We start from the raw sequence: 19,666 nt of genomic DNA on the forward strand, positions 1-19,666 counted from the left end.
TCGAGGTGGCGATCTATAAGATTTTGCGGACACACTAGGGTTTGCATATATCGTATGCATCATTCTTATTAGCTACAAGTCTCGGTCTCAAACTAAGAATTAGTACGCGTAGTCATGAACCTAGGTTAGCATACTCCGTCGGGAATACCTCCGGGAAGAATATTTAAACCCGGAACGATTTCAGCTATCTTCATGTAGCCGTAGCACCTTGACAGCATTACCCCCCATAACCGCCCTCCCGCGGTCGGTCGCATCACCTAGGGCTTTCCTCACAGCCTCCGCATTCCAAGTCACGCTTTCCCATTCGCCCTGCTCGTCGCTGTTTAGTGGTGGAAAGAACGGATGGTCCGTGCCGAACATCAATCTATCGGTCCCGCTAGCGTCGATCGCCGCTTTTAGCCCAACTTCAGAGTACACAACAGCATCCAGGTAGATTTGTTCCCTAAGGATCTGCCATATCGTCCGTCGACCAGGTCCCGCCTTGCCCTCCCGGACTAGATGTCCATCGTGAACGATACAGCTCTCGATGCGGCCCGCTAAGAAAGGCAGCGTCCCGCCGCTATGCGCTAGTATCAAACGCAACTCCGGCACCAGATCAAACACGCCTGCAAGGTACATCCTCGCCACCGCGATTGTTGTTTCCATGGGAAACCCTAGGGCCAGCGGAAGTACGTGGCCGTATTCTTCCGTAGCGCGGGGACCCCACACTTCGCTCGGCAAGCCATAATGCGGATGTAGGAATATGGTCAGCTTGTTAGCGGCGAGCGCGGAGAAGACCGGCACGAAGGCCGGATCATCGAGGCCTTTTCCGAGCCCCGACGTTCCTAGAATCACGCCTCGGCAGTACTTCAAGCTGCGGATGTGTCCGACAGCTGCAAGAAGAGTTTCGGGAGGGGCAGTCAGCGGCAAAGTTGCGAAAAAGAACAGCCGGCCTGGGTTCGCGGCGCACATATCGGAAAATTCCTGGTTGATAGACTTGGCAGTTTCTCCCGCGTCCTCGGCGGCGACGAAGTCGAGCCACGGGTTCGCAAGCGAGATGACCGAGATGTCGATTTTATGCGTGTCCATAAAATGAATCTTCTGACTAAGGGAGGAATAATGCGTCGTCACCGGTCGACCGGGAAGGTGAGATGACGTCTTCTCCGGATTTTCCGATGTAATCTTGTCTAGCGATTCCGCTTCGGCGGGTAAGATGATGAGGCGGGGCTCCTTTGCGCCGGCGAACTTCCGGATTAGGGGTATGCTGTTTCGGGATTCCAGGAGCTGCACATATGCCGGGGGATACATGTGGGTGTGGATATCCACTACCCGGCGCGTCGACGAGCTCATCGTAGCAATTTTACCACTTTACGACTTTACCACCGGACAAGTTAATTTAAGAATAGGTACGTGGTATGAGCACGCGGGACGATGCCAAGCTAAGATCGTGAACGAACGTGAACGATACTCCGACTTTGTAGAGTAACTTGAGTGAGCTTTTGGAGCTTATCTCGAAACAGCAATAAAGACCTGGGTTAGGCCATATGTCTAGCCTGCGAATCTTGGCTGATGAGAGGCTGATGAATGATACCCCACATTTGGTAGGTGATATCTGAAGGCGTCCACTCGAGCTATCTGGAATACATCACACCCCCTCTCCCCTCTCGGAACTCTTATCTCATGCATAATCTAGAGGGCAATCCCTTATCTACGCGGCGGGGTTTGTCGACATAGCTGCGAGCGGATGGAAAGTGATTCTTCTTACCTGATACCTCTCAATATTATTAGTCAAGCAATCGTGAACATACTAGGTTCGACCGAATATCGAATGGTTTTCACCCTCTTCTAGTCTAGATTCAGCGTCCAGGTGCAGTGATGCTTTGATAAGCTAAGAATTGCGCTCCGGATGAAAGATAAAATGCTTGCTTTGGAATACCGTCTCGCGAAGGAGCCAAAAGGTTCGCTTTTCGTCGGATAGAGCCGGATCTCGTGTGCTTACCTGGTAGGTAGGTAGATAAAAGGTAGTATCTTAGCTTAATGCCACTTTGCTATGTGTTAGGTTAGGTAGGTAGTTTTGTAAGGATGTATTTTTCTTCCTCGTCGACTCGTCTTACTCTTTTTCCGATAAGCCCATTCTCATCAACTTGCCCAAATTGATGTGTATAAATTCTAAAAAGCAAAGCGACACGTTACCTTTAACGTTTCCTGATTCAAAGAAGTGATGGAGGAAGCAGCTGTAAAAAGCGATGGCTTGTTCATTCCGGTAGGTATCAAGACGCGCATATGTAAAGCGCCTGGAGGATATATAGCTGAGCACTAGAAATCCTAGCTTATCGACTTTTCCCAATTCCTGAACGGTAACCCGGAACAGAGGAAGCAGACTGCCGATGCGATTCTCCGCGGGTTTCAAACATCCGGATTCGTCTATCTGAAGGGCCTGCCCGTCAAGCCGGAGTACAGGAAGCACGTGTTTGATACGTCGGCCAAATACTTCAGGCTTCCCGTCGAGACCAAGATGTCTCACTGCTGGACTACACCCGAGGCGAACCGGGGTTACTCGGCGCCGGGCAGAGAGAAGAACACGGATCTGACGGACATGGACGCCGTCAAGAAGTTGAGGGATGCGGTACCTGACTTAAAGGAAAGTCTAGAAATCGGGCGTGACGACGAGCCCGGCCACCCAAACCATTGGCCCGAGGAAGAGGGCGAGCTGGTAGGCTTCAGGGAGACAATGCTCGACTTCCATAAAAAGTGCAAAGAATTGCACATCGAAGTTATGCGCGCCATCGCCGTGGGCCTGGGTATCGAAGAATCATGGTTCGACAAGTACACGGACGTCGGAGATAATACCTTGAGGCTTCTTCACTACCCCGAAGTCAAGAGAGACGTGTTCAAAATTAATCCGGGGCAGGTCAGGACCGGCGCGCACAGCGATTACGGTTCTATCACTTTGCTATTCCAAGATTCCCAGGGCGGTCTGCAGGTGCAGAGTCCGACGGGTGCCTTTGTCGACGCGGAGCCCATCGAGGACACCTGCGTGGTAAACGCTGGCGATTTGCTAGCGAGGTGGAGCAACGACAATATCAAGAGCACCATTCATCGCGTCGTAGAACCCCCGTCCCGTCGAGACGACGTCTATCCGGCCAGATATAGTATAGCGTACGTACACGTGGAGTCTTGTTAAGCGTCCAAGTACGTGGCTAACAAAGCTTTACAGATACTTCTGCAATCCCAATTTCAAGGACTACATCGAGGCCATCCCTAACACTTACGCTACCGAGCAGGACAAAAAATACGAGGGAATAAATAGCGGCCAATATCTCGTCCAGAGGTTGGCGGCTACTTATTAGATATCGTGATTCGATCGGAAGTTTCCAAGGTGATATCTCGTGCAGTGCTTCGTCTGACAGTCGTGGGCGTAGGATATTGGATCGTAGGACATTTCTTTATTCGGCAATGGGTCCTATGTGTAGCTTATCTGGAGGCTTCGAATTGGACGAACCAATTTATGATTTTGAAGGTTACGACTTGAAACTTTGGGTTCCGTGATGCGCATGTGATTAAAGCAAACGCAACATTTTGAAGTCTGGATTTTAAGAGGTCAATCTGGACGATATGCTGGGGAACTGATAAGCGAAAAGGCCCCCTATTAGGTAGGCCTATTAGGTATTACATAGGTAGGTACCTACCTAAGGATTACCTGCTGGAGAAACGTCATTCTTGGAGCGAAGAACCGCCGGGGAATAGTAGAGCCCCACTGGAGCGTAGGACCCTCAGCGCCGATCCTACAGCCCCAAGCAAACTCAGCTAACCTAGGCTGCTAGGTACCTACCTAGGCAGTATCATGCGTTCCCGCGTTAAGTGCCTTAGGTACCTTGCCGAGTCTGAAACTTCCCAACTTTTATCTTCCACTCAAATCTCTCTTTCGTACCCTCCTTTCGATGGGGTCTCAAGATGAAGAAGACGCTGCTGTTGTGTTTTATCCACGGCTTCAAGGTAAGTTTTTGCCTTTCTCCCTTCCTCGTTACTTCTAGGCGATGTCGCCTTTCTAACCGGATAACTCGATAATAGGGGGGTGACGACACCTTTGGCGAGAAGTCCGAGTTCGCGCAGCACCTCGCTGCTATCGTAGGTGCTGCGCTGCCTAAAGTCTCGGTGCGCGCTATCACATACCCTCAATACGAGACCCGCGGCGACTTGCACGAGTGCGTCGCTCGCTTCCGCGACTGGCTGCTCAACAAGGTGATCGACATCGAGGTCGCCGCCGGAACGCCTTCTCCGACCGTCGACCCTTCCGTCCGTACGATCCTAATCGGACACTCCATGGGCGGTATCGTTGCCGCCGAGACTGCTATCGGCCTCGCTTCCGAGGTGCCCGTTACACGTACCAAGAGTAAAGCCAGTCATCGCGACAGCCTTACCGTTCTAGTCGGCGAGTCTCTGGGCCCCACAAGCCTCATGTTCCCCTATATCCAAGGAGTCCTCGCCTTTGATACTCCTTACCTCGGAATTTCTCCCGGAGTAGTTGCCCACGGCGCCGAGGGCCACTATAACAGCATAAACGGCGCCTTGGCCCAGCTGAACGGGCTATCCAGCATCTTCTGGAACAATTACAACCAAGCGTCCGGAAGCACCGGAGGCGCCAGCAAGAAGCCCGCCGGTGCTCTACCCGCCCCCGAATCGCCCCAGGACAAGAACAAGAAGCAGGGCGGCGGAGGATGGGGGTGGGGCCAGATCGCAGTGGTGGCCGGAGCGGCAAGTGCTTTAGCGGCAGGTGGCGCGGCGGCGTATATGAACCGAGAGCATCTCACCTCGGGGTGGTCGTGGGTCAGTTCGCATCTCGAATTTGTAGGATGCCTAGCCAGAGGTACGGAGCTACGAGAGCGGGTAACGAAGATGGTGAAGTTGGATCGGGAAATGGGCGTCGGCTTTGCGAACCTATACACGCGACTTGGGAAAGCTGCGTCTGCGAAGGAGGTTAGCATGGTGGGAACCGTGATGGGAAACGAGCGTACTTTCTGCAATCTACCCGCGCGCGACAAGCGGACGATGGGTCTATGGGTGGAAGCTATAAACGATAAGGCGAAGGACGAGATAGGGGCACATATGGGTAAGCATGCTTTCTTTGTCTTTGTTTCTCGTTCCGTAGTAATTCGAACAGTTTATGTGGGTACTGACGTTAGTATGCAGCAATGTTCGAGCCCAAGGAAAACCCCGGGTATCGCAAGCTATCGGATGACGCAAAGAACTTGATAGTACGCTGGTCCCGCAACGAATGGTATGAGACGAGCGGCCGACATGCGATTGAATAGACAAGGATCGCCAAGCGGGGTGTGCAAGCTATTGTTTATAGGTGTATTTTGTCTATACTTCTACATATATATTACCCTGACCATTCCCGTCGATATTCATGAATATATTCCTCTCTTCCGTCCGGGTTTTGCAGCCCTTTACTTCCGTTAAAATATGAGCAGACACGTGCGAAGTCTACTTTGTGACCTTCTTCTGCGCCTTAGTCCCGAAAATCTTTCGTCTCTGGGCCATCATGTGCGTATACAAGAAATACGCAGCTAGAAGTATTACATTAGCGTCTGTTTTCCGGTAAAGCTAAGGGCACTCCACTTACACGGAGGATAAACCAACGCGACGTATCCAAAGAGTACGGCCGAGTATAGCGGGCTTACACCGTCCTTGGCGGGCTCGACAGCGCGCCAGATCAGGTAGGCTTCGCTAGAAATACCGATAGGATACAGGATGAAGAAAGTGTGGTATCGCAGCCAGTGCAGTATCGAAGGCGGTTGCCCGCCCGAAGAAAGCGATAGCGCGAAGAACGAGTATCGGATGACCTCGGTAACGCCCCACGCCACCAGCATTGACGAGTACGCCAGGCTGCTGTAACCGTCACCGCTACCGCTTCCGAGGGCGAGCTCGGGGAATAGTCCGGTAATCCCCCACACGATCGCGTATCTGCTGAAGACCTGCATGAAGGTCGTAAAGAACGGGGCACGCACGACACCTATCAGAAATTGAGACGTTAGCTTTCTAGTCTGTCTGATAATTCAACTTTCCATATGCTAGGAAACTAATATAGAAACCCTCCTGCCCCCCCCCAGCCATACGAACAAGGTCCGCACGTGCAGAAACAAGTAGCTGGAAATCTGAGATAGAACGTACCTAGGAGCGAGTGCAAAATCTCCATTCCAGCCAACGTCTGCGTCCACTTGCAGAACTCGCCAACAGCAGGGTAAACCGCCTGCGGAGTGCTATTCAGGTTGGCGATGACGACGCGGCTCAGCACTGTGAGCCAGAGAGCAGCCGACACGGCATTATAGAGGATCAGATAGGCATTTTTGATAGGTGAAGATTTCTTGACGGGCTTCGTTGTGTCGGCCATTTTGCTTGTCGGTGCTCAATGGCTGTGCGAGATGGAGTGGTGAAGTTGACAAAATAGTAGAGAGGATTGTAAATTTCGTGGGGGAAAAAGAGCTACGTATCAGCGTATGTACTCCCTTGTTAGCTATAAGTGGGACTAGAGCTCCATTTCCTACAAGGGGATTGGTTACGTCAAGCTCAGCTTCACTAGCCACTAACCTACTAGGTACGCATATAGCCCTTTGAATTTATTGGTAGCGTCCTCGATTCGCTTTCTTCTTCACTTTCTCGGCTTATCACACCGAGAACAATTTTCTACCATTGAACAATCTAGCAGACCTAATTCCCTCATATTTAGTTTCATAACCCGAACCCCGATAGGTCGACTCCAATTCAACCTTCTCTTCTCATAAGAAAATGAGCGACATGATGACAAAATCCGCAGATAATTGATACGTCTTCAGTATCACGTCAACCGGGCAATATTTAATCGTCTGTCAGATCAATAACTTCCTCCGGTATCTCCAGCGCGGTTCGAGAGGACTTTCCGGGTCGCTCGGTCTCGCCGCTCAAGTCGACGACTTCTTTGAATTCCCGTTTCAAAGAAGGCTTGCGCTCTTCTTTAATATTACCATCTCTCTGAACTTAGTTAGTAGGTACCTATACAGGGTAGCCAATCGGTATAGCTACGTACCTGCAACTGGACGAGCCTCTCTCCAGCTAACCGTTCCAGCTCGGCCCGCGACATTCGAGCGACTTCTCGCTTCGGCCCTGGGCTTGGCGATGGAGATCGAGGAATGACCATCTCGCGTTTTAGAGCATCTGTGATATTAATATACGCAGTTTTGGATGTGATTGCTACCTGCTCTTCATACCTCTAGATCTATAATGGAATCGAAACGTCGCAATCGGCTTATCACGCCCGTCGAGATAGCTTATATTACACGACGTGGGAGCAGGCACGCCCTTCCCCGATGACAAAAATCTTTATCAATTCAGTATTGGCACAAGCTTCACGTAGGAAATATTCGGCTGAAAAGACGTACGAAGTTCCGTGCGATATAGCTTTGCCCTTAAGAGACTTCTCTGCAAGCTCTAATTTATTGCTTGTAGTAGGCTTTCGGAATGATGATGCGCGATGTCCTAAATAGATACACCGATATATACGAACTTGAATCATCCCAAGGTGCTTAGCTATCTTGGTGTCATCTTCGATTCGATCCTTTTTCGCGTCGTCAACTGAATCTTCCGTCAGCTCACCGTTTCCATATGGACGACTATGAGAAACATACCGACGTCGACGGCAGAGAACTGAAACCTTTGACGAATCCATTGCTTGGTATGACTGCAATACACCGTGTCGTCAGCTTTAGTTTTTGTTGCGACGCCATTAACCATGTCCCCTCTTCTTATGACATAACCCCGAGTACTTTTATCGTCCATGCGAAAATCCCAGTTAAGAGCAGTGACCGGGTGGCTCCATCGGTAGTCTCCAGTAACTCGTGTCTTAATAGCAAACTCAGCCCCATCGATGCATTCGATGTACTTAGTTGAAGTGGGACAATTCGCGCCCGCGACATCCTGCTCCGACGCGTTGGGATCCTCATATTCAGCAGCATCGATACCAGCAACTTGTACAGTAACTTCGATACCCGGAACATCCTCGAGGACAGCCATGTCGAGACCCGCTTAGCTCTGGATTCCCTAAAATAAAGACTTAGAAGGCATTGATCAACTCAGTAGAAACTCGTTACAACCTATTAGTCGCGGTGGGGAATAAATTGAGAGATTGAAAGATTCGTCCGCGGTGCACAGTACGCAAAATGTGGCCCACATGCAAAACACATCTACATACTGCAGCGGGACTATCTGCATTTAAACAATGATTGTTAGGCCCAATCATTGTCCTATATTACAATTAGAAACAACAAGGCAAGCGCTATGAGTTTCAATACTGTTAACCTTCTAACCTAGGTTCAAGTAACTGTAGCCCCGCAGTGAGATCAACCACCAATCAAGTCTTTGTATCTGTTACCTCTACATATGTAGCATTAGACTACTTCGTGCGAAGTACATAAGTCTTAAATCCTTAGGTAAATATTAACCTTTTAACTCCTGTAGGTGAAGGAGATTCCTCGATTCTCCTTCCATCGTATATACATCGGCTTCCTTTCAAAGGCTTTCTCCTAAATCTCCATCCTCTCCTGGTCGAGGAAATCGCGAAACAGGGCTAGATTTTCAAATTCGTCCGCCAAGTTCTCCGCCCTGGCCTGTTCGGGGTGCTTCAGCGCCAAATCCAGATCAACCATAAACGTAGCACGGGTCTTGTGTTCAAAGTCTTGCTTCAGACTATCCAGTCTTCCCTCTTTGAGCTGGTCGACTATTCTTTGCGCCTCGCTTCCTGTCATGTCCGTCTCCTTCAGGGTCATGGACAACAAGCCTTGGACGATGACCTCGGAGATGCGGAACGGACGACTGAGGCTTTCGTAGCCGTATAGGCAGAGCATCAGGTAGAGGCGCCGATCCGGGTCGCTCGCATCCTTCAGCATGGCGTTCGCTAGGTAAAGGAGGCCGGTATGCCAGAGTATCGAGCAGGTAGATTCCACGAACTTGCTGCGATACTCGACGATAAGATTCTTAAGCTGAGCGACCGACGCGGCGTAAACCGCATCCGGTGAGCTATCGCACGCCGAAAACGTCGTCAGACGCGGTCGTTGACCTTCTGGCTTCCCGATGAAGGGTCGGAACACGTCGAGAATAGCGCAATGAAGCCATATGCTATTCCTAGTTAGCAACGAACAGAACTAGAGCGTGCAATTCTATACGGATGCTCACTGAAGTAGGATAACATGATGGGTCTGGTCCTCTGCTCGAAGCAGAGGTAAGGGCAGGGCTTCCGCCCAGGCGATTAGCTCACGAAACTTATGCTCGACGAGAGCCATCTTAAAGATATCCGGCGGACGGCCTTGGGTTGGGGTATATATCCACGCAGCTCCTTGGATTATCTGCCAAAATTGACAGAGCGCGGGGAAGATCGTCCCTAGAAGCTCCTCGCCAGCCGGAAAACCCTCGCCCATATCACCCTCTTGGCGCGCGGGCGTCCTCTCGCCTGGGATCGGCAATACGGGAGCCGAGCTCGGGCTCTCCGCGCCTGGCTGCCGATAAAATAGCGATACAAGTCTAGCATGTTAACACACGTCAAGTTTACGAACGCTATTCTTGTCGAGTCGTTGCACCTACACATTCCAATTAAACGTACCCCACGCCGCGTAACAGCGTGCCGCCATATCCTCTTTCAACATATTCTCGTTCGACCTCGCCGGCCCTCCCTCGTCGTCATCGAAGAGCCCTAAATTCTTACCCATCTGCATCGCTTCTTTTGCATAGAAGAGAACCGCGTGATCTTTACTATTTCCTATGAGAGATATACTGAGCAATACAGCACCTGCCATGGATGAATACGAGTCTGGTTCTTCTTTCCGCGCCTTTTGAGCCTCCTGCAGGAACTCATCGGCAAATTGCATCGCATCCTTGTCAAAAGCGCTATACATTTGCTGCGGCTAATCAGCCTCTCGCATGACCTTTCATGTCCCCTTCGTACTTACACATCCAAGATACATCAACGCGTGAAAAAGGAACCTAGAGCAGAACCTACGCTGCTGATTAACTAGGTCTGTGATAAAGAGGTATGGACTAAAAAGGCCTAATATCGGGTGGTCAGTTTTTATATAGAGAGAGATGACTTGCGCCGTAAACTCGTTGGTCACCATCACATTGGTCCAGAAATCGACCTGCAAACTATGAAGTCGTTCGTCGCAATAGCCGACTCCTCGTCTAGGACTTACGGGAGGAGGAAAACGTCTGCCTTCCGAGGCAGCGTCGACGAGAAACGATGGGCCCCTATGGTTCGGGAGATTAATACCAGGCGTCCCAATCGGGTTATGATCGCTACGACGGCCGACTCACATAGGGTTAGCCTCTATAGACCGTCGCATAGGGCGTAGGAGATCGCTCTTAGCCAAGACGTGCGCATCTATACGGCGCAAGGGAAGAAACGTCTTGGAGTTGTTGGCCATAAGCTCCAGCTCGAGCATGTTTCGAGGAGGAAGGAATCCTCGGGCTTCCGCGCCTAGGAACGTAGACTGTCCCTCCGCGTCGCCCTCTCTCAGCACCGACAAGACGGTCGCCGGATCCCCGTTTTCTCGAAGCGAATTTAAGAGCCCGAACGCTTCGCCCACGGGCAAGGATTTCAAGAGCTCGAGCACCTCCATCGCCTCGGGTCCGGCCTTGACTTTATCGATATAGACACAAAATCTTACGCCTCGCTTTTCGCAATTGGCGCACTTCGGTCGCACGCCATCGCACTGTGCCGAGTTAGCTAGAGCGACGCGGGACGGGTTGGACAAAAGCGGCAATCAAATCGCTCGCCTTGATCTTGCGACGTCTACATGTAGTGCAGGCACCAGGTCTCTGCCGTCGCGTACTGGGGCCGGGGCCGGGGCCGGGATTCAGCGGTTCTTCCTCTTCCGGCAGAGGAGCCGACGGGAGGATTGGCGGGTACTTTCTCGGTTGCATTCTTATAGAGTCGGTATGGAAGTGGTGGTGGACTTTATGGTTGCTTAGCGCTTTGCGAACGTCACGATGACGATTGAAACTGATTACTGAAGTTTCCGTATATAGTAGGTACCTTATATATATAGGTACCTAAGTAGGTAGGTATGCAAGTATCGATGACAATAAATATCCCACGTGATGGTCAGTTGATAATACTCCAACGCGGCCAAGGTGCACGCATCACGAGGGCGCGAGGGACAGAGGGACACCCCCGCATGCACGCATCCGAGATTCCTACCACTCAGGTGGCGTCTTTCGGATGTTTATCTTTCAGGGCGTTTGACGCTTTTGAATTTCGATCTCCAAAGGCTGATTGGCGTGAGCGATAAGGCCCCTTTACCCTCTTCTCCTCTTACCGACCGTATTCCCATTCGCTCTAAGAATGACAGATTCCCACAGGCATATATGCAATTAATGCGAGATACCGGAACGACCAATGGAACCGAAACTGACGTTCTAGATTTCTCGGGCGCTCCTTACGTAACTTCCCGAGGTCACACTGTAGCACACTGTCAATAGTGTTATTGTAGTAGCAGCCAAAGGCTTCATTCGTTGTGACATATCATTTTTAACATTCTAGCCGAGATATCTAGGCAGGCTCTCCATTGAGAAGCATAGGTCTGTCTACATATGGAAAAGTCTAAAGACTTCAGCGGCCAAGACGGTTACAACTCAGCCACCACGAAACCGCGTCACCGATTCGCTTAGACAAATACGGTGACGCCGAGAAGCAGCCGTGGTCGAATATATATCCGAATACGAACTGCAGACCGTAGAGCAACGTGCCGTCCGATATCGTCGCGGCATAGATTTTATTTTCCGCCTCACGACGCCCACCGAACCTCGAAGGTCTTAAATCTGACCTCGAGCGAGCCGGTCGCGCTCTTCTCCGGCCTCGCCGCCAGCGGACTTACATCCAGAAGCCACTCCTCGCCGCCGGCCTCGTCCTCGTCCGCGAGCACCCAACAGATCTCCCTCAGGGGAATCTTGTCGACGACGCCGCCGTTCGCATCCAGCACGACCCGGTACACCCAGAAGCTCCTGCCGTGCTCGTCGCCCTCGCGCGCGATCTCGATGGTGACGCCGCCCACCTCGGCGGGCTCGGGCTCGTCTTCCGCGAGCGTCAGGGGCGCGACGCTCCAGTCCGCAAAGCGGTCGGTGCTGACGGTGCTCAGCTGCGGCCGCCCGACGTAGTACTCGACGCCCGTCTTGATCCACTTCTCGGGCGGGGTGATGCCGGCCGACGAGCGGCGCTTAGGCACGAGGAGCAGACCTCCTTGGTCGTACCGCTCCGTCCAGTCGGCCCAGAAAGTGACTCGGGCCGATTCGAAGTTCTTCAAGAGGCCCGAGGACGTGTGGGAGATGGGCGCTAGGAGGGTTAACTCGGAGCCACAGATACAAAGGTGATAGGAACGTAGTACCAGTCCAGATATTCGTCGTCGGCGGCTTCTTCCAGATGTCGGTGTTCGGTCCCGCTTCGAGGACGAATGATGTTTTGATGGTGGACATGTTGAGCGGTCGGGTCGATATGAAATATTTATGCCTTTGGTCTTCTGTAGCTACCGGCTGATACACACATTCGAAAACCAGCTGGGAGCGGGTTACCCCAAGCTTAAATATACTTCCGAGCTGAGAAATCCGCCATATTCGGGATCTTGATCGTAGATTTGCCGATGACGGCCCGGCGGCCCTAGGCGGCTAGTCTAGCTGTCTCCGGAGCTGCCAAGTTGGTTTGCTATTTGGTACGAATTATCACGTCGAACTGAAGGCGTTCCGACTCACGTAGTCCAATCGCTGCGACCTCGTCTCACTCGCATCAAACCTGAATTTCTAATAGCCATGTCGGAAGCATACTCGAGACGCTATTCACTTCGGAGATACCTAAAGAAGACGAGACCCGCAGTGTCTTGGCGGCTCATATAAAGACGTGATATAGGTCAATTCCCCACAACCAAGTGCGGAGGTGCCTCTTATCGGTTCTCCGACGAGGCCTTTGGGCGTCAGCTTCAGTAACTCGCAGAAGAATTGGTCATTGGCGATATGAATTGATTCTATAGAAAGAACACTTATAAGCTCCTAGCCATAGACGTAGATAAACCCGTCCAATGAACTTTCTCGCTTCTATTTTCAACTTACAGGCTTCTGTGAATCCCTGGTCTTTGGCCTTCTCTCACCATTACTGCATACATAACTTCATATCAGGTGCAATACTCCCTTACACTCATCAACGAGTAGTTGATGAATAAGAAAATCTACTTCCGCACTCAAAGTGATGCTTTGGGAAATATGATTAGACTTGAAGCAGTATGCAGTTGTTCAGCTTAACTTGGACCTGATCAACCACGCGTATTTTTGGGGATAAGCAAGTATCATCGAGGACAAAAAGAACAGCGAGAGGGTCAAATAGAATTACGTCGAGATGGAATACATAACACCCCCAGCCCGAGCACACGTACAATAGGGGGCTGGCTACCGTATGTGGCTATTTTGCTACAGCACCTCAATAGGCTTTCGAGATTTCTTAGGGAAAGCTTTTGGTAAGATATTCAGGTGTTTGTTTCGCCGCTCGGCCCTTCTCTGTCATGTTGCCATCTTAAATTATGTCCGGAACTGTTGTGAATTTACTTGGTGCATCTCAAGTACGAGATCGTAAGGACTGTTCCAGCACCGCAGTCATTAACAAGTACCCCTTTAATTTTCTCCCTCAAGGTAGCTTGTTATCACGTATCTAATGTCTACCTAGAGCGTGCTCCCCCCCTATTTATGAATAGGTACTTAGATAGCCCACCAAATGTTGTCGGACTGGTAGCAAAAGTGAAATCGCAACCAACACTTATAAGGCAACGACGACGTAGCGTGATAGCACACTAAGGAACGATAAACCGCGTTTGCAGAGCTACCTTGACAATTCCCAACTTCACCAGGTTTTGTTTCAGAATCCTTATGCTTCCTATCCAGACGCAATAACCACTCGAAATATCCATCTCGGCGCTCTTAGAACACCACCGTGAAATGAATTACCCCGTATCCTGCGCAAACTGTGGCAAGCCAGCAACGACGAGATGCTCCGGCTGTTTGACCGCGCCGGAGTATCGACCTGGGGATGCCCCAGCGACCGCGTACTGCGATTCCAAATGTCAACAACAGCAATGGCCGACGCACAAAGTGCAGTGTCGCATACTGAACAAGCGAAGAACCCTGCTAAGAATTGCAGAGCTGTTGAAGACCGCCTTGTTCGCTTATCGCGAATGCGTGTATGATATCCCTCTAACCGAAGTCAAGTATGAGGAAGGCATCCTCCGCTTACTGCTGGATCCGAGGAAGATCCCGTACCGTCCCTGGCAGATTCCCTTCCCGAGCGACCTGAACATCAGTCCTCAGCATAAAGAAGCAGCCTTAGCAACCAACCAATGCACGACTGCCCAATGCCTTCTCGGACCCCTGGCTCGCTATCTTCTCGGAGGTGAGACAACCCAGCCCTGCGCGTGACGCCGCGAGAGGATATGCTCACAATGATATAGGAATCGAATCGACATTCAAGGTCGTCGAAGTAAATGCCGAGCCGATAGTTCCGTGGAAGTTCGTATGGCTGAGCGATTCTAAGGACGAGCTGCGAAGCCTCGCCTGTACCGCCGTGACGCACACTATCCTGCTCGTCTGGCTGCGCGGCGAGGGGTGGGTCATCGATACGACAGGATGCCAGTTCGGCTTTGGGGACGTCCTCGTCCCGCTGAACACCTACTTCAAGAAGAGGGTGAAGAGCCTCGCCCGCGGACCATTCGCGTATACCGAGCACGAAACCAGCGACCTCGACGTCTTCGACTGCAAACTGGCTCTTAACGATACCGACACGAAGCGTCTAAAAGCCGCACACGAGCGAGCGGGCCGCTTGCACTTTGCAAAGTTCGTCCGGGAACGTTTCGACCGCTACGAATCCCCGCGTCCCTCGGAAGAGCTCCTGGGCGGTTCCTCGGAGGAGTTCCAGGTTAGGCTTGCTCGCTTCAAGGGCGATTTGAAAGTACACATGGCCAGTTTTGTGGACTTTGCTTCTGGAAAGGAACGTTTAAGCGAGTCTGGTTGACGTTTGAATTTCCTTATCGACTTGTGATAGTATATTATGGTTTCTGGGCTTCGGGTATTCTCAAATAACTACCGAAGCAACGGATTAGTTTGAAAGTCGTTTACCTTGATCCATTAGAGGTACATTTATTTTCCTTCGTTTTGTAGGTGGATTGGTATTCATTCACTAACGTCTATGCGAAGCGACCTACTAAGTTTAATTATCTGTAACAAGGGCTATAAGGGCTTAGAACGTATACCCAACTTCCTAATAATTCTCTAGGGTTTTAAGGTCTTTGGTTCTCCTTCTAGAGAAGGTGAAATCAGGACCTATTTGTAGAAAATCCAAGATATGTATCTTAAGACCTAACCGCCGTACCAAATTAAATGTTGTTTATATTGCGTTCTTCTTGCATATCCTCGTTATATATCTCATCCGATGATCCATAAAGAGTTATCCTAACCGCATTCCTAGAAAGACACGATGTGCCTTCAGCGGGACATGATCCCTCCAAATTCTTTCGTCGAACCTAAATCCTTCTTCAAGGGTCCCACTGTGGTTCCTCATTGACCGCAATGTGCCCTGAATATATCCAACAGCTTTATACATAGATAAGGACCCGGAGCACAATTTCAGATACGGATCGAATGGTCCTTTCATCATTCCTAAGATCTTCTCTTGTATTTTGGGTTGTTCAACATAGTCCTTGACGGTTCTATGATGGTACTGGGCTGTAACAGTGCGAAGCTCATGATACGATGGCTCTTGACCTAATTTTGGAATGTAGACAAACCCCTTACAACGGGAGTTTAGCCGTTTTCTTATACTTTCAATCCGAATGGCTACATGCTCATGGGATACACGGGTATTGGGAAGTTTAAATGCAAAGTCAGGCTCTTCCTCATCAGCAAAAGACAATAACAGTGCTTCAGGTAGTCGCTCGCAGGCAGTCATCAGATGGAAATATTGGGCCGCATGTTCGAGATAGAAAGGATCTAGGTTGCTAAGAATCCTGTCATATAATGACTCCAAGTCGGGGGGAAGTTGAGAAAGCTGTCTTTGTAGGTCAGAAACTCGATCTCCGTATTTAATCCCATCCAGAAGAGATGACACAACAATGCTGACCCAGAGAAAAACTCCCGAAGCCTTTCGTACAACGTCCTCGATGAGATTTCGAGCGAGCTCAATCTCACGGTTTTGAAGCGATACAAATTCGGCGTCGGATTCAAATCTAGACGTAACATAACGTTTAATATCGTCGAACGTGAGGTCTTCAATCATGAGGCTTGGTTTTCCCTCGAGAGCAGCTTCGAAAACCACCCAAGGACGACTTGCTACACAGATCTTTACTGGTAGCGTCTCTATCATATTCTTGACGAATTCAATTAAGTCACCGTGGGTGCCGTTGAATTCGTCAAGCCCGTCGATGAATAAACACAAACTCTTGGTAGAACTGACGAACTTAATCACGCTATCCAAGATGTTTCGCAGTTCGATTTCGTCGAACGGCTTCGGATCCTCGTTGCAAAGACACAGGGCTTCCCACCTTTCCGGCGAAGCATAAGGTATGGCCTCGGGGCAGCTCTGACAAATCTGGCTTAATAAAGTACGGTAGAGACCTTCCCTTGACGTTTGCATTTTGAAACCAGCCGCCCAGAAGTAGAACGAAGCCACTATTAATGGTTTTTTTCTGGCCCACCGAAGTAGATATTCCGTGCAACGAGACTCCCCGTCGTGCGAACGACCTGCTTCTCCAGATGAGGCGGGCTGGGAGATGTATTTCATTAGCGTCGATTTGCCGGCCCCTGCTTTCCCAGTGATCCAGTATAATTGCTCGTCTGACTGGAGCCAGTGGCGAAAGTTAGCCCAGGGGCGGCGTTGGTCATCTTCGGGGTCAAAGATCCAGCGGAACGTTTCTTGGTGGGCCTCTGCGATCCTAAGTTCACGGTCGCGTATACCGTCATAATGTAGACTCAAAATGAACTTGTTGTGGAGGGCTAGCTTTCGAGCTTCCGTAAGTTCGAAAGCAGAGGCATCGTTGCTAGAGGGCCTGGCAGAAACATAGACGGCGCCGAGCAGATCGTTACGAAACGTTCTCTCTGCGTTATCGGACTCGGGCGTAGCGACTGCATGCTTGAGATACTCGACTAATGCCGACCCCAAGCCCTCGTGACGGTTTACCGTAGAACTTCCATTCCTCCGTAGCTGGTCGTTATTACTTCGAGACTGCAGAAGCTGCAATATTAGGTCTTGATTGTGCAGTGACTTGGTGGCGTAAAACCTTAAACATTATATTAGAGCAGTGTTTATGTTTGGATAGGTATAAATCTGACCTGAGAGAAATATTCAATCCCAACATTATTTGGTTCCTGTATTGATCCAGCTGAGTTTGCAGGGCCACGATCTTCTCATTGCCCCATTGGATTTTGAAGGCGCTCACCAAGGCCTTCCGCTTGCGAATACCCTTGCGAGGACAATCGGTGATTCCAAGGTAATTCAACGAATCAATTATCTGCTGAGCAATCTTCACGCAATCTTTGGCCAGCGCGACGATTCTGCTGTTGGTTTCATCTTCGGCCGGGTCTCGAGGCGACGATGTGGTCATGGGGATCTGTTGTAGGGCCGCCTTCAGATCTCGCGAAATGGACTACGACGTAGTAAATTCGTCCGCAATATCCTTCTCGGAGCGCCATATCTTCCAAGCAAGATCAACAAACTTGGCACCGACTCCGACAACTTGCATGATATTGACTGCTAGGCCAAAAGTCGCAATAGCTTCAGCCATCTTGAATATTATGATGGAAGGCGAGCAGTGTGTGAACAGAAAGTAAAAAGATGCTAAAGAAGATCTAGCAGGAAGAAACGATAACTACCAGCCTAGGCATATTTTCGTCTACCGTCCGACACCTTTCATATCACATGATACCTAAGCATCAGACGAATAGCAGTTGCAGTACGTCGAGTAATCATATTCTCGCGTAGCATTGGGTGCGTGGCTGTGTAAGGAAGGCAGAAAATAGACATCGCAATGGCTGAACCGTCTGCCTTGGTCTTATGCAGTGGGTGCCGAATGCCTCAGGCATATACACCGGAGTTTTGATTCGATATGGTTATTTTTATAGGGGGTGGGCTACTCGCACTCTCTTCACAAAGTACCACTCCGTATATCGCGCCGCATAAGTGGATCTCGGTGTTAAAAATCTTTGTGTAACTTCGGCATGCGGCCCCACTGTCCTCCGACTGTCCACTTCAAAACTATGCAACGGTACCTAGCCATAATGCTTGATATTAACATACAGTTATCGGCGGCTTAAATGCCTTTAAACATAATTCTTAATTATATCGAATCAACCAACTCAACAATCGTGTTGAAATAGCTCAATATAAGTATCTACGTATGGGCGTTTAAGATCCGTGGAGGTTATATGTCCAACTTTGGAACTATGCCGTCAAACAACAGTCAAGGACTAAAGGTCAAGATTGGGGTTTTCCTCATCCTCAAGCTGTATCGAGTTTACGACTCTCCGATGGCTCGTATATCAAGTTTAGAGCTCCGGAGAGAATATCTTCGCGTTTCCATGCTTCTCAGTTTCACCTCATGTCACCTCTATACTCGCTTATTACTCAGCCTCCTTGTCACGGTACTAAATAGGATATCTAGGCAAAATGTATTCTCTACATATGTAGTCACAAGCTCTCGTAGCTACCAGTCAAAGTTCCTCGCAGAACAACGAAGTACTTTCCATGTTGTTTGGTTCCATCTTGCGACACTCCTTGCCCGGAAGCTGCCGCGATCCTATATAGTAACCAGTACTACATATCTGCCTTTGGCTATCTACAAGCTTTACACAACCCTCTATAAAACCCCTAGACCCTATGTAATCCAACAGAAGCTGATTTATTCCAAGGCTTGCAACTACTCCCTTGTATCTTAACATTGTGCATATCGGGGAATGTGTTAGTGATAACTACACCGCTATCAACTCACCCTGCAGCTGTCAAATAAGCCATGCTTACACGCTATCTCGCGGGGTAATTAAAGCGTTGCCTACCTGGATGGTTTCAACATTGTTCACTTTCTGCCTGAGAGCACGGAGACACCTGGCATACTCGTGATTCAGTGTAGTTGCTACATCACCTATCCCACCAATTAGGTGGCATCCTGAATTTTAAACTTGGAGCTTTAAAAAGGGGTTTTCTCTTCGCAATTAATTGTTTACTTTACATCACAACATTTTCAACTATCATATTTTCAACTCGAGCAACTTACCATCATAAAACTAACTATTCCAAATCTAAACCTAACACAATATGCTGTATTCAATTTCTTAATCACCAAAAACCTTGATGCGAAATTGAGAGGCAGCATCGAAAATGCCATCGCTGGCTTTTGCCAGAAGTTTTCCCGCTCCCGAAATGACAGCAACGCACCAGATCTGTTCGACATCCTTGAGAGTAAGGAAATTATCAACTCATTTTGGTCAAAGACCGCTAATCTCCTCTACAGCGAAAAAGCGCGCGAAAAACGCGGTAAAGTTGTGCTCGAATGCCATTTGCTTGCCGATAAAATCGCTCGGGGCAGTCTCATACGGATAGAAGACCCCCGAAAACTAATTGCGGCCATCCACAAGAAATTAGTGC

At 49.8% G+C, this 19,666-nt stretch overlaps 9 protein-coding genes across 9 annotated transcripts; 3 read left to right on the forward strand and 6 right to left on the reverse strand.

Moving 5' to 3' along the window:
* Window positions 1–70: 70 nt before the first annotated feature.
* F4813DRAFT_210507 (uncharacterized protein) lies at window positions 71–1,995 on the reverse strand. Its single transcript, XM_049239662.1, has 2 exons — window positions 1,979–1,995; window positions 71–1,744 (listed from the first exon to the last, which is right to left on the reverse strand). The coding sequence occupies exon 2, from the start codon at window positions 1,327–1,329 to the stop codon at window positions 181–183; it is 1,149 nt and encodes a 382-aa protein (XP_049096222.1). The 5' UTR covers window positions 1,330–1,744; window positions 1,979–1,995; the 3' UTR covers window positions 71–180.
* Window positions 1,766–3,631, forward strand: F4813DRAFT_210439 (Clavaminate synthase-like protein). Its single transcript, XM_049239660.1, has 3 exons — window positions 1,766–2,242; window positions 2,309–3,138; window positions 3,197–3,631. The coding sequence occupies exons 1-3, from the start codon at window positions 2,201–2,203 to the stop codon at window positions 3,327–3,329; spliced, it is 1,005 nt and encodes a 334-aa protein (XP_049096223.1). The 5' UTR covers window positions 1,766–2,200; the 3' UTR covers window positions 3,330–3,631.
* Window positions 3,632–5,425, forward strand: F4813DRAFT_210434 (uncharacterized protein). The gene is made up of 3 exons (XM_049239659.1): window positions 3,632–3,975; window positions 4,051–5,089; window positions 5,170–5,425. The coding sequence occupies exons 1-3, from the start codon at window positions 3,934–3,936 to the stop codon at window positions 5,289–5,291; spliced, it is 1,203 nt and encodes a 400-aa protein (XP_049096224.1). The 5' UTR covers window positions 3,632–3,933; the 3' UTR covers window positions 5,292–5,425.
* Window positions 5,350–6,849, reverse strand: F4813DRAFT_210504 (PTPLA-domain-containing protein). Its single transcript, XM_049239661.1, has 3 exons — window positions 6,154–6,849; window positions 5,606–5,995; window positions 5,350–5,549 (listed from the first exon to the last, which is right to left on the reverse strand). The coding sequence occupies exons 1-3, from the start codon at window positions 6,371–6,373 to the stop codon at window positions 5,467–5,469; spliced, it is 693 nt and encodes a 230-aa protein (XP_049096225.1). The 5' UTR covers window positions 6,374–6,849; the 3' UTR covers window positions 5,350–5,466.
* F4813DRAFT_210382 (uncharacterized protein) lies at window positions 6,502–8,282 on the reverse strand. The gene is made up of 5 exons (XM_049239658.1): window positions 7,644–8,282; window positions 7,398–7,590; window positions 7,227–7,336; window positions 7,046–7,173; window positions 6,502–6,990 (listed from the first exon to the last, which is right to left on the reverse strand). The coding sequence occupies exons 1-5, from the start codon at window positions 8,026–8,028 to the stop codon at window positions 6,838–6,840; spliced, it is 969 nt and encodes a 322-aa protein (XP_049096226.1). The 5' UTR covers window positions 8,029–8,282; the 3' UTR covers window positions 6,502–6,837.
* A 255-nt stretch (window positions 8,283–8,537) lies between these two features.
* F4813DRAFT_382717 (uncharacterized protein) lies at window positions 8,538–10,926 on the reverse strand (the record flags this gene model as incomplete). Its single annotated transcript, XM_049245847.1, has 6 exons — window positions 8,538–9,129; window positions 9,187–9,531; window positions 9,592–9,905; window positions 9,957–10,251; window positions 10,318–10,715; window positions 10,756–10,926. The coding sequence occupies 6 exons, from the start codon at window positions 10,924–10,926 to the stop codon at window positions 8,538–8,540; spliced, it is 2,115 nt and encodes a 704-aa protein (XP_049096227.1).
* Window positions 10,927–11,385: 459 nt separating this feature from the next.
* On the reverse strand, window positions 11,386–12,734 carry F4813DRAFT_210511 (uncharacterized protein). Its single transcript, XM_049239663.1, has 2 exons — window positions 12,387–12,734; window positions 11,386–12,334 (listed from the first exon to the last, which is right to left on the reverse strand). Exons 1-2 carry the CDS (start codon window positions 12,472–12,474, stop codon window positions 11,790–11,792), a joined length of 633 nt encoding a protein of 210 aa, XP_049096228.1. The 5' UTR covers window positions 12,475–12,734; the 3' UTR covers window positions 11,386–11,789.
* A 1,143-nt stretch (window positions 12,735–13,877) lies between these two features.
* On the forward strand, window positions 13,878–15,262 carry F4813DRAFT_399017 (uncharacterized protein). The gene is made up of 2 exons (XM_049248118.1): window positions 13,878–14,428; window positions 14,487–15,262. The coding sequence occupies exons 1-2, from the start codon at window positions 13,978–13,980 to the stop codon at window positions 15,044–15,046; spliced, it is 1,011 nt and encodes a 336-aa protein (XP_049096229.1). The 5' UTR covers window positions 13,878–13,977; the 3' UTR covers window positions 15,047–15,262.
* On the reverse strand, window positions 15,263–17,914 carry F4813DRAFT_210740 (uncharacterized protein). The gene is made up of 2 exons (XM_049239665.1): window positions 17,359–17,914; window positions 15,263–17,306 (listed from the first exon to the last, which is right to left on the reverse strand). Exons 1-2 carry the CDS (start codon window positions 17,628–17,630, stop codon window positions 15,479–15,481), a joined length of 2,100 nt encoding a protein of 699 aa, XP_049096230.1. The 5' UTR covers window positions 17,631–17,914; the 3' UTR covers window positions 15,263–15,478.
* Between the last annotated feature and the right edge of the window lie 1,752 nt (window positions 17,915–19,666).

The sequence above is a fragment of the Daldinia decipiens genome (genome assembly GCF_022478715.1).
Source record: "Daldinia decipiens strain CBS 113046 unplaced genomic scaffold F4813scaffold_38, whole genome shotgun sequence".
Lineage (NCBI taxonomy): Eukaryota > Fungi > Ascomycota > Sordariomycetes > Xylariales > Hypoxylaceae > Daldinia > Daldinia decipiens.

What these genes read in the sequence shown, in the direction of transcription:
- F4813DRAFT_210507 (XM_049239662.1), bottom strand. Translation starts at nt 1,329, where the DNA reads ATGAGCTCGTCGACGCGCCGGGTAGTGGATATCCACACCCACATGTAT.
- F4813DRAFT_210439 (XM_049239660.1), top strand. Translation starts at nt 2,201, where the DNA reads ATGGAGGAAGCAGCTGTAAAAAGCGATGGCTTGTTCATTCCG. An exon ending in GCGATGGCTTGTTCATTCCG is followed by an intron (nt 2,243 to 2,308) that starts GTAGGTATCAAG and finishes TAGAAATCCTAG; the next exon opens with CTTATCGACTTTTCCCAATT. An exon ending in CCGGCCAGATATAGTATAGC is followed by an intron (nt 3,139 to 3,196) that starts GTACGTACACGT and finishes AAAGCTTTACAG; the next exon opens with ATACTTCTGCAATCCCAATT.
- F4813DRAFT_210434 (XM_049239659.1), top strand. Translation starts at nt 3,934, where the DNA reads ATGAAGAAGACGCTGCTGTTGTGTTTTATCCACGGCTTCAAG. An exon ending in GTTTTATCCACGGCTTCAAG is followed by an intron (nt 3,976 to 4,050) that starts GTAAGTTTTTGC and finishes ACTCGATAATAG; the next exon opens with GGGGGTGACGACACCTTTGG. An exon ending in CGAGATAGGGGCACATATGG is followed by an intron (nt 5,090 to 5,169) that starts GTAAGCATGCTT and finishes GTTAGTATGCAG; the next exon opens with CAATGTTCGAGCCCAAGGAA.
- F4813DRAFT_210504 (XM_049239661.1), bottom strand. Translation starts at nt 6,373, where the DNA reads ATGGCCGACACAACGAAGCCCGTCAAGAAATCTTCACCTATCAAAAAT. An exon ending in GATTTTGCACTCGCTCCTAG is followed by an intron (nt 5,996 to 6,153) that starts GTACGTTCTATC and finishes AATTTCTGATAG; the next exon opens with GTGTCGTGCGTGCCCCGTTC. An exon ending in CGCGTTGGTTTATCCTCCGT is followed by an intron (nt 5,550 to 5,605) that starts GTAAGTGGAGTG and finishes TAATACTTCTAG; the next exon opens with CTGCGTATTTCTTGTATACG.
- F4813DRAFT_210382 (XM_049239658.1), bottom strand. Translation starts at nt 8,028, where the DNA reads ATGGCTGTCCTCGAGGATGTTCCGGGTATCGAAGTTACTGTACAAGTT. An exon ending in GTTCTCTGCCGTCGACGTCG is followed by an intron (nt 7,591 to 7,643) that starts GTATGTTTCTCA and finishes CGGAAGATTCAG; the next exon opens with TTGACGACGCGAAAAAGGAT. An exon ending in AGAGGCTCGTCCAGTTGCAG is followed by an intron (nt 6,991 to 7,045) that starts GTACGTAGCTAT and finishes AACTAAGTTCAG; the next exon opens with AGAGATGGTAATATTAAAGA.
- F4813DRAFT_210511 (XM_049239663.1), bottom strand. Translation starts at nt 12,474, where the DNA reads ATGTCCACCATCAAAACATCATTCGTCCTCGAAGCGGGACCGAACACC. An exon ending in GACGACGAATATCTGGACTG is followed by an intron (nt 12,335 to 12,386) that starts GTACTACGTTCC and finishes TAACCCTCCTAG; the next exon opens with CGCCCATCTCCCACACGTCC.
- F4813DRAFT_399017 (XM_049248118.1), top strand. Translation starts at nt 13,978, where the DNA reads ATGAATTACCCCGTATCCTGCGCAAACTGTGGCAAGCCAGCAACGACG. An exon ending in GGCTCGCTATCTTCTCGGAG is followed by an intron (nt 14,429 to 14,486) that starts GTGAGACAACCC and finishes ACAATGATATAG; the next exon opens with GAATCGAATCGACATTCAAG.
- F4813DRAFT_210740 (XM_049239665.1), bottom strand. Translation starts at nt 17,630, where the DNA reads ATGACCACATCGTCGCCTCGAGACCCGGCCGAAGATGAAACCAACAGC. An exon ending in GGATTGAATATTTCTCTCAG is followed by an intron (nt 17,307 to 17,358) that starts GTCAGATTTATA and finishes ATAATGTTTAAG; the next exon opens with GTTTTACGCCACCAAGTCAC.